Source organism: Strongylocentrotus purpuratus, unplaced genomic scaffold, assembly GCF_000002235.5.
Source record: "Strongylocentrotus purpuratus isolate Spur 01 unplaced genomic scaffold, Spur_5.0 spur5_scaffold_1, whole genome shotgun sequence".
NCBI lineage: Eukaryota > Metazoa > Echinodermata > Echinoidea > Camarodonta > Strongylocentrotidae > Strongylocentrotus > Strongylocentrotus purpuratus.
This window is the reverse complement of record NW_022145594.1, coordinates 31,543,321-31,560,070: the sequence shown is the minus strand read 5'-3', so window position 1 is coordinate 31,560,070 and position 16,750 is coordinate 31,543,321. Positions and strand designations below refer to the sequence as shown.

General features: G+C 37.1%; 1 protein-coding gene across 1 annotated transcript in view; it reads left to right on the top strand.

Annotated features, from left to right (window-relative positions):
* Nucleotides 1–7,992, top strand: part of LOC105439348 (MAM domain-containing glycosylphosphatidylinositol anchor protein 1) — a 30,134-nt gene extending 22,142 nt beyond the window's left edge. The window contains exons 8-12 of the mRNA XM_030978057.1: nt 4,207–4,307; nt 4,853–5,016; nt 5,775–5,961; nt 6,364–6,417; nt 7,486–7,992. Of these exons, the coding sequence (XP_030833917.1) occupies nt 4,207–4,307; nt 4,853–5,016; nt 5,775–5,961; nt 6,364–6,417; nt 7,486–7,598 (619 nt within the window). The 3' untranslated portion in view covers nt 7,599–7,992. The remainder of the gene's footprint in view (nt 1–4,206; nt 4,308–4,852; nt 5,017–5,774; nt 5,962–6,363; nt 6,418–7,485) is intronic.
* The last annotated feature ends 8,758 nt before the right edge of the window (nt 7,993–16,750 follow it).

Here is a 16,750-nt window from a genome sequence, read left to right as displayed (position 1 = left end):
TAGTTTAATTATAATTATTTTCCATTATTGTGTTGTCATCATAACAACCAATCATAGTACAGTCTGTAAGCCATTCATATGAAACGTAATCCACAGTTCTGGTGATGACGAAAGGTCATTTTTATTAAATAATATTTGTGTGTAAAGTCATGTTGATAAACAAAGCAAGCTTTAAAAGGCTAGGGCAGATTAATGAGCACATGAAGATGAAGAGTAATGGGATATTAATTGAAAATCTGTCTCGCAGCCATAAGGTTGAATCGTAAAATTTGTTTCACAGATTTAAAAAAAAGCTTCTTCTAAGAGCACTTAACAAGAGTATAACATATTGAGCCAGTGGGGAAACGAACAAATAATAATCACAAAATTGCTTACTTATAAAAGGGAATATATACCTATTGCAATATCTGGACATGATTTATATTGGAAATGCAATAGACTATTAAAATCGTAATCAAGATAATTTTTTGAAAGTGTTCGCGATTTTGCTTAATGCAAATTTAAGGCAATATGCCCTACTTTCTGTAAAAGGTTTCTGGTTAAAGAACGCATATAAAAAAAAAAAACGCAAATCTCTTCTTATGTGTTAGGAAATTGTCATTACTAATGCGATCTTAAATATTTTCGAACAAAATTCATTTCCATCTCCAGAGCTAACGATTTACTATCTAGTTGGCGCTTGCGTTTTATGTATTCACTCACCATTAAACCCTGTGCATCTGACATATGCTCCTGCGACAGTTGCTCCGGGCTTTAGTTCATCACAAGTCCAGGGTTAGGGTTCCAATCGGGGTTTAGGAATATGTTTAAGGTTAGGATATGATGAGGTTTAGTGCTGAGTACGATGAGTCATAAGGAGACGCGATATCTCGTGGTAGAGCAGTGGTCTCGTAACGACGTAACCGAGAGGTCCGAAGTTCGAAACCCACTCGATGCACTATTGCCCTTTGCTAAGGCATCGACAATCATTACCAATTGCATTGGTGAGGACTAAAAGCCATCGTTCCCCTAATTGCTTTACTTACAAATATACGTATGCTTTCTTAGCTGTCAGGTTAAACAAACCAACCAGAACAAAGTTTGGAGTTTGGTTAATAATGATAATAATAGCTAGTTCTTATATAGCGCTTTTCAGGACCGAAGGCCCTCTCAAAACGCTTTACAGATAAATATATTATTACCCCGGTCATCGGATTCAGGCTTGCACGCACACAATGTATGCACATTCTCCACTCCCTGGGGAGCATTCCAGCCAGGCTTCATTTTTACAAGCGCAGGAAATTACCGAGGAGCAATTTTTGCTGGAGCATGTGTCACAAGACCTATTTCACCCCTCACATGAATAATTCATGCTGTCATTTGTTGTTTTTGTTTTATGTACTAACATCATCAGGATCTCCCTTACGTGTTTCTCGAATTTCACTAGGCAAGTTTGATTTCTGTTGTTGTATTCACTGCGGAGATGCCTTTCTCATTTAAGCATGGCAATCCTTTTCGTTCTTCTAATTTTTGACGTAGTGCTTCTTCCACAAGTCAGAAGTAATGCATTTAAGATATTTTAAAACAAGAAATCGTTTGAAAAAGTCCAAATCTTCGTGAGAGCTCCTCTATTACCATAAATCTGAATGTGATATTCTTGTATAAACAATTGATGCCGAGGAAATATGACTCCCTGATTATGTTTACATTCAAGTTCGTGAAAAGGTATAACCCGATATTCTCACCTGATTGTGTTTGTACTATAATGTCTTGCTGTCTCTTTACCACGTCCCCCCTCTCTCTCCCCCCTCTCCTCTCTCTCTTTCTCTCTCTCTCTCTCTCTCTACCTTTTTCCTCTCTCTTCTTCTTACTTTTGTTCTCCTTCTTCTTTGTCTTTGTCTATTTCTTCTTCTTCTTCTTCTTCTTCTTCTTCTTCTTCTTCTTCTGCCTCTTCTTCTTTTTCATTCTTCTTCTTACTTCTGTTCTCCTCGTTATTGTTGTTCTGTTTCTTTTTCTTCTTCCTTCCTTCCCCTCGTCAAAACCCTTTTTACCCTTCATTTTCTCTCCGTTTATACTTTTGATATATAATCATTATAAGTATTCATCGAACATGATTTTCATTGTCTCTTATTCATCTTATTCAATTGCTATATGCAAAATATGGTATGCATTTAGTGCATGAATGGTCCGCCTCACAGTAAATTAATTTATACACTCATTACAGTTCAATCATTTACCCCTCATTGCATGGTCATTTAGCACTTGTTAATAGAACATGTAGTAAAACGTGAATTTAAATATAGATTGTCAAATGTAATTTTCTCTGTTTTTCAGCTCCATTGCACGAGTTCCCCTTAGGATCAAACCTTACATCTAGTGGCTATGTCAGGCATGCATCTGCATGATTCGTTTATACATTTATAAAAAGACATAAAACTGCTTGGCTTCATACCGCCATGCTTTAGTCAATGTGTGCACAAATCTGTAAAAAGTTATTAATCATGATATCTACACTTCTAAGTTTGTATTATATTTAAACGTGTAGATTTGTTTTATGGTATTGTACCCACCATTAAAACTGATAAATGCATGATGAATTTCGCAGATGTATTTAGACCTTTGCGCTTTGTTCCCCATATATATATTATTATTTTTCAGCTTTGCGGTTGGCTCCTACCGGTCATTAATTATAAATACATTTTGTGTAATTGCTATGTGTTATCTATTCAATTAACTTTGTATTCCATAAATTCTATGTAAACATCAGGTGAGAAACAAATAGTAATGTAAAAATAGTAATGTTTTCTTACATAAACTGGCTTGTGTACCAAGATTATAATGATAAATACGGTATACAGCCCACCTGAAAAACGGGTGTCGCTTAATAGGCATTGTTTGCTATATAGAGGGCGCGAGTAGCTACAAGTAATGCAGTCCCGCTTAAGTTAAGTACCCTTTTGGAGTTATATATAATTCGTGAGAAATATGAATATGTATTACAATTTTCATACTGTGACGATAATGACTTTAGTTTACATGTCTACTATATGTTAGCCAGTTTTACTGGAGACAGAGTACCCAGGGTAACTTAGGGCTTTGATTCCTATCCGAGGGACTACTATGGACTATAACTTGGTTTCAACGCCGAACACTAGACCACTTGTTTAGCACTGAACTATCAACATTTTCATAGGAATATATCCTTTAGAAAGAAATAAGCTTCTACCAACCTTCAAATGAAGCAGCAAGCTTCCATTCACTTTGTGGACTTTCCTCAAACCACGTAACTCTGTATATATTTTCTTGCTGTCTGCTGCTTAGAGAGTACTGAAGCGAAGATAAATTATGTGACATGGTGTACCCAAGATTTCTTACCTTACATTCGTTCCAATCATTGGCTTTTTGAGTGCAGGTTTTTAGTCAAAAAAGGGAATGTCGTCGCACCTATCACACTCGTCATTCCCCTGGGTCTGGTTCTTATAACCCTTAATAATAAAAGAGGTGTCGTAGTCGAGCGGCTTAAAGATAAAGGTGAGTTCTGGTTTTTTAAAAAAAGAAAAGGAATTCTCACAGAATCAAACGAAAATTACACTGAATGTTCAAGATTACAAATAAATGTCATTTGCCAAACAATTGTGGTAGAACTTGATTAGGAAATCAAGGTCAGTAGCCCCGACACCATTTGTGTAGTCCCATATACATCTTTCTGTGTACAGTGCTTGTTACTTTACCAAGACTGGGCCAAATTTATTATGATTTTGGTGACTCCAGAACTTTGCAGTACACACCAATATTTGCATGCTACATGATCATCTTTTCTGATCCATTCTACACCTTTTCTTTCACAACGCAATCGGATGACCAGAACTCACCTTTATCTTTAAGCACTTGACTTGAAATTCATAGGTATTTGGTTCGATTCATGACACGGTTCATGCAAGGCATTAATCTACATTTTCCACACCATACTCAGAAGGGAATTGGGGACCTGGTATGATGACGTAAGTCTTTGTGATAGAGATTGGCATATACCCTCATGGTGACCAGCATAATAGTAGTAGTAAGAATACTCCTCTCGAGTGGAGGCGGTGCATACGGTGTGCGTGAATGAATCTGATGACCGGGGTAATAACAATATCTGCAAAGCGTTTAAAGACGGTATTCCGTATTAAACGCTATATAAATCCAGGTTTACTATTAACATTAAAGTTCTCCATATCCCTGCAGGTTTGTTATTCTCAAGCTTGACCCAAAGACGGACTATGGTAATTACACCTGTGTGGTGACAAATCAAGTTGGTATTTCTTCAGCCACGGTAGAAGTAAGCGGTGAGTGGTGTCTCGTTTGCTGTTTTAAAATGCAATATTGAATATGTATTCTACTAATTCAAATAACTGTTTTTCAATCCAAGTTTTTAAGTTCTATCTTTGACATAAAATTCCAAGAGTCTTTACATTTGAGAAATAGTATAGCTACATAACCCAATATATTTGCAGCACCCCCAGAGAAGGGGTGCAAATCTGAACCCTAACGGCAAGAATTCATCAAATAAGTGTCAAGGTTTACGGACAGCTATCGTTTAAACCATACAGTAACAAATTATGTTTCCAGAAGTTATTTCACTCTAGTGTTTAGATTGTTTTAAATAGAATTGACATGTAACGTATATTATATAAATGGTATTTTTAATCATGTTTTTTTTTTATACTTAACATACATACTATATTTTTTAACGAATGTATCATTTCGAGTAAAATCATGTAAATAGTATTACATCAAACTTACATAAGTGTGACTTTATCGAACACCAACAAGAATCGATCATGGAAATGAGAAATCGAGATTGTTTAAATTCCTTTGGTTTCCCCGGCAGGACGCCCCCTGGCACCGGTGATAATGAACAGTGATCCACAGGGCATCTATCGACACACGTACAATCTTACATGGTCTCCTGTTTCGAAGAGAGAAAACAGCAGCCGAATCATCAACATCCCTGTTGCTCGGTATATCATCAAGTACCAAAGAAAAGACATACAGGTGAGATTTATAGACATTAAAAGGATGATAACATAATGTGTGGGCGGTTGTGCGTGTGCGTGAATGTGGGGGTGCGCGTGTATAAGTGTATATAATAATTGTACCAGCAATGAATATGCATAATAATAATTTTGTAAGCAAGTATAACGACGCGTAGCTCCATCAAAATTATTAAAATATATATATATATGCAGCGAGAGAAAGAGAGAGAGAGACAGAGAGAGAGAGAAGGGGGGGGGGAATCGGGAATCCAGCTGACGAAAAATATTGAGAAAAGTGAAAAATAAATAATCAGATGAAAACAAAATTTGTGTCAATCTTTTCATTTTACATCTAGTTAACATGAAGAGTAATGATATCCTTGTAGGCCTATAAATGATTATAATCATGATCACTAATGTCGAATGTTTATGTATTATGTATCATTATAACCATCAACAACACATTAGTACGGTCCTTTAAAAAATCGTACTATCAAATAAAATTTGTCTTATCTATTATAGTTAATACCGGTATTTCATGTATTTCCACTATAATCTTAAAGCCCGTCTGCACTAGTTTGGTCATGGGAGATTAGATCACCCTGCAAGTTCATTGATAGGTGGTTATCTCATAAACTCAGCTCTCAATTAACATAAGAAAAAGGGGATAATGGGTGACCAACAGGCACCGATTAGGCATTGTTTGCTATATAGAGGGCGCAAGTAGCTATAAGTCGTGCAGTGGGGCTTTAACTCTTTTATTTTTGTATTTTTCAGAATAGAATGGGCACTATGGTGACCGTCCTGTGGCCCAACGAAGCCTTATCGGAGACAGTCCAGGGTATACAAGAATACCTTATGCTACGAGATCTGAAGGAGAACAGCTCCTACGTGGGACGCGTGTGTCCAGAGAGCGACTACGGAAGGGGTGACTGTGTGTCCTACACATTCACAACATCTGCAGGTAACATCTGTGACATTTTGTATGGTTAGCCATAAAGGGCATTATTACATTATTAGAGGTGCTTTCTTGGCTAGTATGGCTGGCTGTGTTGGACACCAACGTTAAATAGAAGTACATAATGGTAAAATTATAACTACAGTTAAGTCACACCAACTGGTCGGGAGCCGTAACTAGCTGGCAGAACACCTTTATCTGCCCCCCCCCCCTCCTCCAGACGGTGAGGGCTCTCATGATTGTCACTTCATGTGGGACAAAACTGTTTAGTCCCCTCATAGCAGTCTGAGAAATATACACTTTTTAAGATAAATGAGCATTGGCCGAACAACTTATGTTTAGAATCTTAATCTGAATAGTTTTAACAATATCTGTTACCCTTTTTGTGCATTTCTTCCTACCTTGCAGTTGACTTCCAACCCCCACCTTCCCCTGAAATTGGATATTCAGGCAAATGCTCGAGTAAGTATCATACTCTTTACGTGTAATATATCAAATTCATCTCCTTTCTCTCCCCCCCCCTCTTTATTTCTCTCTCTTTCTGTGTCTGTCAATGACTTTCCTTGTTTACGATGTTAAACAATTAATCTTAAAGTTTACGATTCAGTCTATCCGTTCCCTTAATTACACTATGCAGTCTCGTTCTTTGAAAAATATCTGTATTGAAATATCAATACAGCTCAATATATAAAAACATTTATACATTTGAATAAACTATACATGAGGCGCACATGGGATGCACGGCGAGACCCCCCCCCCCCCCATGCAGTAGGTTAGATTCTCATGTATTTTTCGTTTTTTGTTAAAGCATGTTAGAGAACTGTTTTAATTCCAAAAGGCTAAATCCATTTTTTGTAACTTCGGAGAAGAAAAAAATTGTTCACCAGATTATGTACAGGCGTCTATGGAAAAATGTTATTAAAAAGTGCATTTTTTCATAATTGCTCCCAAAAGTAAGGTAAATACTTATGTTGAAATACTTTTGTTGAAAGACGGGTACATAAAATGAATATTGTTCTGATATCAATAACTCAATTTTCATCAAAAGTGGATTTAGCTCCTTTTGGAATTAAACTCTTCAAATAGAGAATTAAACACATCCCAATAAAGTCTTTCATTATAATTTCATTATAAGGTATTTGCCTAATCATTGTTCCTGACAGAACGTTGATGGTAGAACAATGACACCGTCGATCCTATGAAAAACGTTTTAATACACAACATGTTCTTCGTATGTTTTTGTTCGGGGTGGGGGAGGGCTTACGTAGAAATACATTCTACTATCAATATACATGAATATATGGATATAGTTTTATTAACATTATCACAATCACTGAATTAGTGATAATGTAAATTATTATTGTTGTTACTAGTGGTAATAATTGCAATTGATATCATTAGGATTCACCGTTATTCGGCAGAGTTAAGATTAGGCACTTCAGAGGCATAGGAGGTCAAATTAATGACCCAAAAGTCGATCTTTACTCAAAATTATCCCTTTGTGTACCTCAATAATTTATTTTTCTGCAGATCCTAGTATGTGCGTTGGCACGTGGACACCGCCCTCATCGAGTGCCGAGCGGCATTCAACGGTTGCCATGGTGACATTTACAGCGGGCATCATGTCGTGGTTACTGACGTAATAGTCATCGGTCCTTAACTTTTAATGGACTCAGTACTGATGTGATGTGCCGTTCTGATGTTAGAAATTAGTGAAATGTCCGTTATTGAGGGACAATAAATGTCCTCTATTAAAGGGAAGAGTTTTGCATACGGGAATATACGCCTGACCATCGAGCCGTGCTGCTTGTCGAAGGGCTGCATCGAGACTATCTAGCCCTGTTTGATTTGTCCAATTTGACTTGGGTCACCTTTTTTAAACATTTAAAATTCAAAATAACTTAAAGGTCTTGTTTTATATTTTTAGAAAACTACAAATATCGCAGATCGCGGTCACAAATGTTCGGGGTTTAATTACCAGAGCTTACGTGTTTTTAATTAGTAATAGGAAATAAAATTCTTGGTAGTAACACAGGGGACAGAAATTTTTTAAACACAGTCATGTTCACTCATGTAGAACTTTTCTCTTTAATTAAAGACATCCATTATCCCTTAATAATGGCCGTCTACCTAACGTGTTCAAAAAGGGGAAAAAAAGGATGCCTTTAAAATGAGGGATTGTACCTCCCAACTTAATTTTGAAAATCTTCTCTAGTCTACGGTGATTTGGAGTCACTTCTTTCCTTACTTTTTTAAATCATAATTTGGAGTGGCAATTCCTGAAAAGGCGTTGGCCCAAGCGAAAGTGTCGACAAATTTAATTCAGGTATAAGTTAATTATTTTGCCGACAGACTGTTTTCCCTACAAAATCTGATCAAATCGATAATGCGAAAGGGGCTCTGCCCTTCCCCTCTTTTTTTTTTTTACGCATTCGCTGTAAAAATATCGGTATACATGTTCTTCATTACGAAATTGGAATATATACTAGCAAATTTGTCAGTCGCAATATATTTCATGTTTCTTTACAATGACGCATGCTGAACTCAACGGCGATGAAATACTATGATGATTATGTTACTTTGTTCTACACTCAACCCAGGTGATGTAAATGGATACCTGGCAGGAATTAATTCCTTGAAATGCTAGAGCGCCGTAATGGCAGCCATGCTAAAGCCAGGGTAATAATCGGGAGCGCCAGGAGTGTCAAGTCCAGGCGCGGATCCAGGATTTCTTAGGGGAGGGGGCCCAACTTTTTTTTTTTTTGCTCCCGAAAATTTGAAAATCGCGCCGGCCGAAAAGTCGCTCAGTGGGGGGGGGGGGGGGGGGGGGGGGGGGGGGGGGGGGTTTGGGGTGGGGGGGTACAGAGCACAATTTTTTTTTTTTTTTTTTTTGCTCCCGAAAATTTGAAAAAAACGCGCCGGCCAAAAATTCGCTCAGTGGGGGGGGGGGGGGGGGGGGGGGGGGGGGGGGTGTAGTGAGCACATTTTTTTTTTTTTTGATCCTCAAAAAAAAATTCAATTTGCACCCCCCCAAAAAGGTAAAAATCACGTGATTTTACATGATTTTTTTTCTCAAGGGGGGGGGGGGGCCCGGGCCCCCCCCCTGGATCCGCCACTGGTCAAGCCTGACAGACATGGGCGCTATACAAGAACCCTCTATCATTATTATTATTATTACACATTGAACTAAAACGTAGCATAATGTAGTTGTTTATTTTTTTGATATCAGTGAAATCGTTTCCTATTCAGTCAAATACTTATTTAACATTTAATTATTCAATTTTCTGGTTGCATCACCAAATTAATGTGGAAAACAACTTTTCCCATTTAAGTACGTGTAGAAAAATCTTAACTAAATGTACATGCAGCCTACGAATAATATTATTGTATGTCATCTGCCTTAGAAGTTTAATATTACTGTATATAGTATTACTGTACAGATGCCATATATGCAAAAAAAGATGTAATGTGTATTATTAAATGTACTAAAATTCCTAAATATTATGGTTTGTACATATTACGTATATATACATGGTAAGTAGAATTTTCATACAAAATATTATGTATAATTACAGTTTTGTGGTTCGTGAATTATTTTATGAAAGAATCTTTTTCAGCCAGATATTTGACATGGCTACAATGAAAAGCATTTTTGTTCAATGTTTGGGCTTTTAACCGTGTGTAAATAAATAAAAATGAATAAAATATATAACTACAGCAAAACTGGCAACCTTTTAAGAACATTCTCATTTTAATTTGGAATTTAAAGGGCAGTCCAACCCTGGTAATAAGGTAATTTGTATGAAATCAGAAAAATAATGGCGAAAGTTTAAACTAAATCAGGCCAAGTTTAAGAAAGTCATTAATGTTTCAATACGAGATCGCTAGGTCTCTTCGAATCTCAAATTGGCAATTTGGTCAGTGGATTGTGACGTAGTCGCGGATAACTCACCGGGTTGTTGTGTACAAACATATTATCAATTTATGTTTTTCTCCTGAGTGCCTTCTACCTTGATTGGGGCACTATTCAAAATATATTATGGATATCAGATTATAACAGGTCCCCTGAAGAGGAAGACCTTCCTGAAAAATACATTTTTGAAAAATGGAGAAAAAAAATTGTCACTGTGTGTTGGAAAAAAATAAGAAGGTTGTCCGCCGCTACGTCACAGAGGCAATACCGATAGTCCGATACAACGGGTTTTTTTTTTTACAAAAACAAAACTACTATGGTGTTTCACATAGTTTATTCAATTTAGCCTTTGTCTCTGCCAGAGTCTTTTCCAATCTGATTCGCTCGAGTTCTTGCAATCTAGATACGTCACTCTTCAACTTAACAATAGCTTCCTTACTCTTCTCCGCATCTCTCTCACTTTTCCTGAGTGCCTTTTGTTCCCTTTCTAATTCCTTAAGCTTTGATCTCAAGCTGGATCCAACGTTTCTCGGTTGCTTCATCGGTTTAGGACGCGGCATCTGGGATCCCATGCTGCCATCTATCGTCATTGCTGAAGGAGTTTTCTTCCCCTTTTTGAGGGAGGGTTCGCCGGAAGTACATCCTGGGTCAATGATTCCGTTTTGATGCAGCTCTTTTTGCCTGCAATTAATAGATAGAATGCATATCGATCGTAAGAACAATGCGTAATGTGGGAGTCTGAAGAAGAAGAAGTAGTAGTAATGTAGTAGTAGTATTCCTGTTATTATTGTTATTTGTATTATCATCAATATTATTATAATCATTATTAACATTATTAATATTATTATCTAATTATTATCAATATCATTATTAATTTCACCACTAGCACTTGACGTTGAAATGGAATGCAACAGAATCCAATCTGAGAACTGTCTTCGCCCACCCAACCCCCTTACGCACACACACACACCCAAAATGGATTTTTGGGGAATTAAATTCATTTAACAGCGTCGTTTGTTTTTTTAATTTTTATTTATATTTATCACCATCAATCGATGAACAAAAATCAACTGCCCCTATCTTTAATTCGTAATGATTGATCTTTGGTATTCACGTTTTACTTTTCTCTCTGTTTTGTTTGCTTAAAAATATTGCTTTTTGACATAGATCTCTATGGCATTAAGCCGCCAGCTATATAACCCTTCACTTCTCATACACATGTAAGATACATGTCGGGTTACGTGTGATGGCTCATTAATTCTCTCCGATTGGTCAAACTCTCTCCTATCCAAAAATGTAATTCTTTCTCAGGAATACTGTAAAACTACTAATCGTTCTCATCGATACTTATGGCACTAAATGCTAGCCATACCGCCGATAGGCCTACCCCAATATGTAACTAGGGCTACACGCTCCACACCGTATTGCCAAGAAGGTTTCAATAACTTACTTCATTTTGTTTAACTATCTTTTATTTTAAAAAAAGCTTGTGATTTTTTCCTCTTCGATGTTTCCGACTTCAAATGCCTGTACTACAGGTATTATGCAAGAACGTGCACCTTAAAAGTAGGAATATTATTTTCTCTGTCTACCACGCCATATGACTTCAAGAAGTTTTCAAAAAACAATTTCGAAAGTTTTTAATTAACTTCTTTCTCGCTATTTTTTAAGAAAAAAAAAACTTCCTGAAATTATATTTCGAGGACTTTGTTGTAGTATGAACGCGGCTATGAACTTTGGATTGACCCTTTCAACCCTCAGTTCGCCTTGCGCAAATATTGACTGATTTTAATGGCATGGTTTAGACTATGACCCTTTCCCTGATCTGGAGATTTCGCTATGCTAATACAGACAAAGTGCATAGTACAATATCGAGATCACAATGTAAATAGTTATATAGTCTCAACCGTGTTTAACAATAGTAAAAATTGGAGTTCTGTATGCGTATATATGCAGCGTATATACCAGCTAGAACACGTAGTTCTACCAGGCTCGAAGCAAAATTCTCTCCGATAGAGGATGGGTCGAATTGTCGAATGAAATTTTCATCAGAACCATATTTTCACGTTTTAAAAATGCCACAAAATATCAAAAAATAAATGCAATATATTTTAATTCTATGCAAAAGCAATCAGCCCTAGTTCAGTTCAGTTTGATTTTTCATTTCAAACAGAACAGTAATTTTGAAAGGAAATCAGATATACAATTCATCATTGAACAATATAATACATTTTACATGGTTTAAAGTTTTGAAATAGAAAATATACATAAATATCCAGTATAATGTGTTTTGGAAGTTTATTTCAAATCTCCTTTACATATTGCCCCCCCCCCTCATCTGATGTGGGAACGTCACAAGGGCAATGCCTGCATGTAACGTAAAGTACGAGGAACAAGAGGGCAATTATAAACATGATGGCAGCTACTTTCTAAAAGTCAACTCAACGGCAATTTCAAATGCCTATCTAATGCCCCACAAAAATCATCATAATAGATTACGTAATACGTTCTGAAATTGCGTCAGGTTGATTTTTAGAAACTAGTTGCTATCGTCTTATTAATAGCTCGGAAGAAATTGCTTCATCCACAAATACATTTTTTGAAAGCTTAAACATTCGTAATACATATTTATTAGATCAGTTTTAAGGTAAATTTAAGCAGTGTCGCTTTCTGGACTTTCAAAATTCAACTGTAAATGTATTTTATGTTTGAAATATGCAATGAGTCTTTTAATCGTACACATGACCAATTCAGCAATTGGGCTGCGACAGATGTTTTTAATAAACCTTGAATTGAATTATATTGAATTGAATTATATTGAATTGAATTGAACCTACGGTATGATAAATTCAGGAGCCTTGTGCGTCACCTATCCAAATGTAGAAACATGACAATAACATATTACGTAATCTGAACATGATTTCTATAGCATTCCATTAGTTTATTGAATTGAAATTGGCCTCAAATTTATTTCTTGAAAGTCTAAACGATCGAATTATTTTTGTGTATACATTAGGAATAGTGAAATTGCATCCTTTGCAGATCAGAAAAAGGAATTTTAAGCAGAGCCTGAATAAATACAAAATGTAGATGTTGTAGGTCATACTGCAGTTTTACAATCTTACCTTTCCTTTTCAATGTTGCCGTGAAGGACTTGAAAATTCTCTTTGATTTAATAAAATCTTCGTTTTTGATAATATCCACTTTTCTGGAGCTCAGAAAATGGCGCTGCAGGCCGAATCTAATCGCCATCATCGACTTCTTGCAGTAAAGCGATCCATTTTTCTGCCGCGAGGAAACGTAAAACTTTGCGAGAACTTCATCCAGCTCAGAATTCGGCATTTTCTCCACGGAGTCGAGTTTAGACTGCGTTGCTTCGAGATATTCCCCAAATATGTTCAAGGAGTATTTCACTTGTTTTCTGGTGTTTTCGCTGTCGATTTTGCTGACGAAGTCTTTCAGACCATCGTCGTCGACAAGCTGAAAGCGGGAAGTCTCCGGTTCGACCATGCTGATGGCGATGCAATTTGTAGTGATTGCGATAAATTTCGACCGAGTCATGCCGTCTGCGAAATATCGCACGGGCCCTATGATGATCATGCAGCATTGCAAATCCTCGTAAAGCACCTCAGAAACCTGCCGCGGTAAGAGAAAGAAAAAAGATCGTGTGTACATGAATGACACGTGGGATGAAAAAAAAACACGCACTTAAGAATTTCAAAGTAATACAGATTTTCAAAGATCGCCACGCGTTATTAATTGCATTTTACCGCGGTAGTGTTGTTTCAATTTTCATATTCATTCACTTCAATAATTTATTCACATATTTACACAAGTTTTCATTATCTCATTAATTCATCTATTTATTTGTATTTGTTTTCATTTGTTCAGTAATCATGTTTATTTATAATCTATTTATTAATTTTAACTATTCAGTGCTTTATCTACCTGTTTATTTTATTTTCTATTAACCTAATTATTCGTTTATAAATTCATTTGCTACAATTTTGGTGTACCAAAACCTAATCACAATCGTAGCGTAATTTCAAAAGCCAGTAATCTTCAGTGTGGAATTATTATTAGAGTGACAGATTTTAACGGTACCCATGATTAAGGGATTTCGGGATGCAATAGTATCTACAAAATATATAAGATATAACATCAGATATAATAACACTCACAGTTTGTATTCTGGGATATGATGAGTTGAGGACAACATGGTTTCTTGGGTATACAAAAATCGGAAATGCATAGGACTATCTACGAGGACTGCCGTTTCCTCTCTTCTCTCTATTCAGAGGTATGTGGGTGTTTGTAAAGGGTGTGTGTGTGTGCGCGTGCGTGAGTGTGTGTACGTGTTTGTGCGTGTGTGTGGGTGGATGTGTGTGTGTGAGGAGGTGCACCACATTGTTGTCATCACCCTTTTCTACATTCCTGGTATGTGTGTCAAATTGCCAAAATATATACTTTGAAATGATTAATGTCCCCCATATATTCTTTCAAATAAATATATGAACATATGATAATGGCGCCCTGTATTTTTACATTTGAAAATGGATATTGGTTTGGGTTCATGATTATTATCTTGTGTCCATTCTGTGGAGAGAGGGGGGGGGGGCTGATCTTACTAAATCATCAAGTACTTAAGTTGGTTTACTGAAATCTGTTTATCGTCATAATATAGAGAACAAATTACTGTGTCATTCTCTTCCATACAAAGCCCCTCCCCCACATTTCTTCTCTCTCTTTCCCCTCTCTTTCTCTCTCTCTCCCCCCTCTCTCTCTCTTCCTTTCTCGATTTTAATTTTAATTTCCTGTGAAGGGGCGCAAGTTTCCGTTCCCCTTCCCCATAACCAAAGGCGTAGATATGTAGTCGTATGTTCGCTATCCGCTATCCATAATCTGCTAATATAACAGTACAGCACGTTTGAGTTCAGATCATGCATACAAGGGGAAAATAAGCTGATAAGAACCTGTTTTATGAACATGGTTTTGTTATAATATTGTGTTATTCCTGCTTTAATTAAATGTCTAATAAAGTAAACGTTAACACGCTGATGTAAAACAAGAAGAAGAAAAAAAAATCAAAATCGCAACTTACCGTTTCAGCTCTGGAAGTAAGCGTTATATCGGGCGAGGAATTTTTTTTCAGATTTTCATCGGTATTTGTATAGGCTTTTCATGGGAGTCATCAGCGACTGATTTCAGACAGACGAAATTCAATGGGTGTACAGGCATGAACCATTGCAAAATCGTCAGGTCTGAAAGAGGTGAATAACATATCTTCATTTCAAAAATGATGTTTATATCTCATTCTATAATATGTATTAGGCATTTTCACTTGCATTTTGTCCTCTTTTTTGTAAACTATACTTTTTGTATGCGTTTGTGGGAAAATGACAAATTCCCACATTAATAGTCAGGCAAAAAATATGCCTATTTAGAAGCCTACATGTCAGGGCCTGCAGAACGGCGGGTCTCGGGGAGCTCGAGCTCCCCCACCTTTTGAAAAAGTATATTGAGGAGATTAAGAAAGAAAGAAAGAATAGTGACATGCCAGTGTCACAAATGAGTTATCAAAATATGCTCATCTGACCTTAATTCAAAGCCTAAAACCCCTGAGCTTGCGGGGGCTCTGCGCCCTGGACCCTACCAGGAGCCTTAAGGCGGGCCCCTGAATGCTCATTTGACCATAATCAAATGCCAAAACCCTTAAGCTTCACGGGGCTCAGCCCTCTGGACCCCACGCCAATTAGTGACCTGCCAGTGTCACAGATAAGATATCAAAATTTGCTCATCTGACCGTAATCAAATGCCTAAAACCCCTGATCTCGACCCCTGCAGTGCTTTGCCCCTAGATCCCATCCCAATTTACGCTACGCTCTACCTGATCGTCAATACTTAAGCACACCCCCCCCCCCCAACACACACACTTTGAAAAAACTTTCCGCAGGGCCTGCATGAAACGAGACTTAATCATAACTGAGTTATGTCGTCATAGAAAATGTACCGGATGAGAAACAAACTCGTTGCCCCTGTGAAAGCGGACGGTTGCTCGAAATTAGTGAATTCAAAATGCGGGGGGGGGGGGGGGGGGGGCTGCAGTCCCTCATCCCCAGCGTCGTACGCATTTAGGGTCAACGAACCGAATATCTTATCAGGCGCCTTTCCCGAAAGCCTCAAATTAACTTCAGTAGTGCTTGTATCTAAAATGCAAATGTCTTTTTCCAAAAAAATATTTTGTAAAAAGCATCAAAACATGAATCAACTTTTAAATGATAAAGTCATAGAAAAAAGGATATCTATTTTACATGCAATACTGAAGTTAAATGGACTTTGAGCAATGTAATGTACAGTCACAAGTTAAAGCTCTCTCTCTCTCTCTCTCTCTTTTCACCCACCACACGCAAATATTTAGGCTAAGCTAGTTATACCTATATCATTTTCAAAGAGTGTAAATATACATAAGATAGTAATCAGTGCCAACAGTTTCTCCCCGCACACTTGACGAATATTAACAATATGATCACATTATTGTTCAATACGGCAAAGAAATTGGTTACTTCAAGGTATTTTCAAACCCTTTATATTAGTAGAAGAGAAATACTAATTACGTGAGGACAATTAAAGATTAAAAACAAGGTTGTCGTTTTCCGAATAGCCATGGATACCATTTCTAGTCTGGAGAAGCGTTTGCTAGCAAGTCACTGATCAATATTAGCGTCATGCTGTCGCAGATAATCAGTTTTATGCAAGCAAAGACCTAGAAGTTCCATTGATTGTCCATATTTACTTCCTCCTGCTCGCGGGTTTTTTTCACACCATATCTCCTTTTCGTCCGTTACCCCCCTCCATCCCCTCCCCGCCCCACCCCTCCCACAC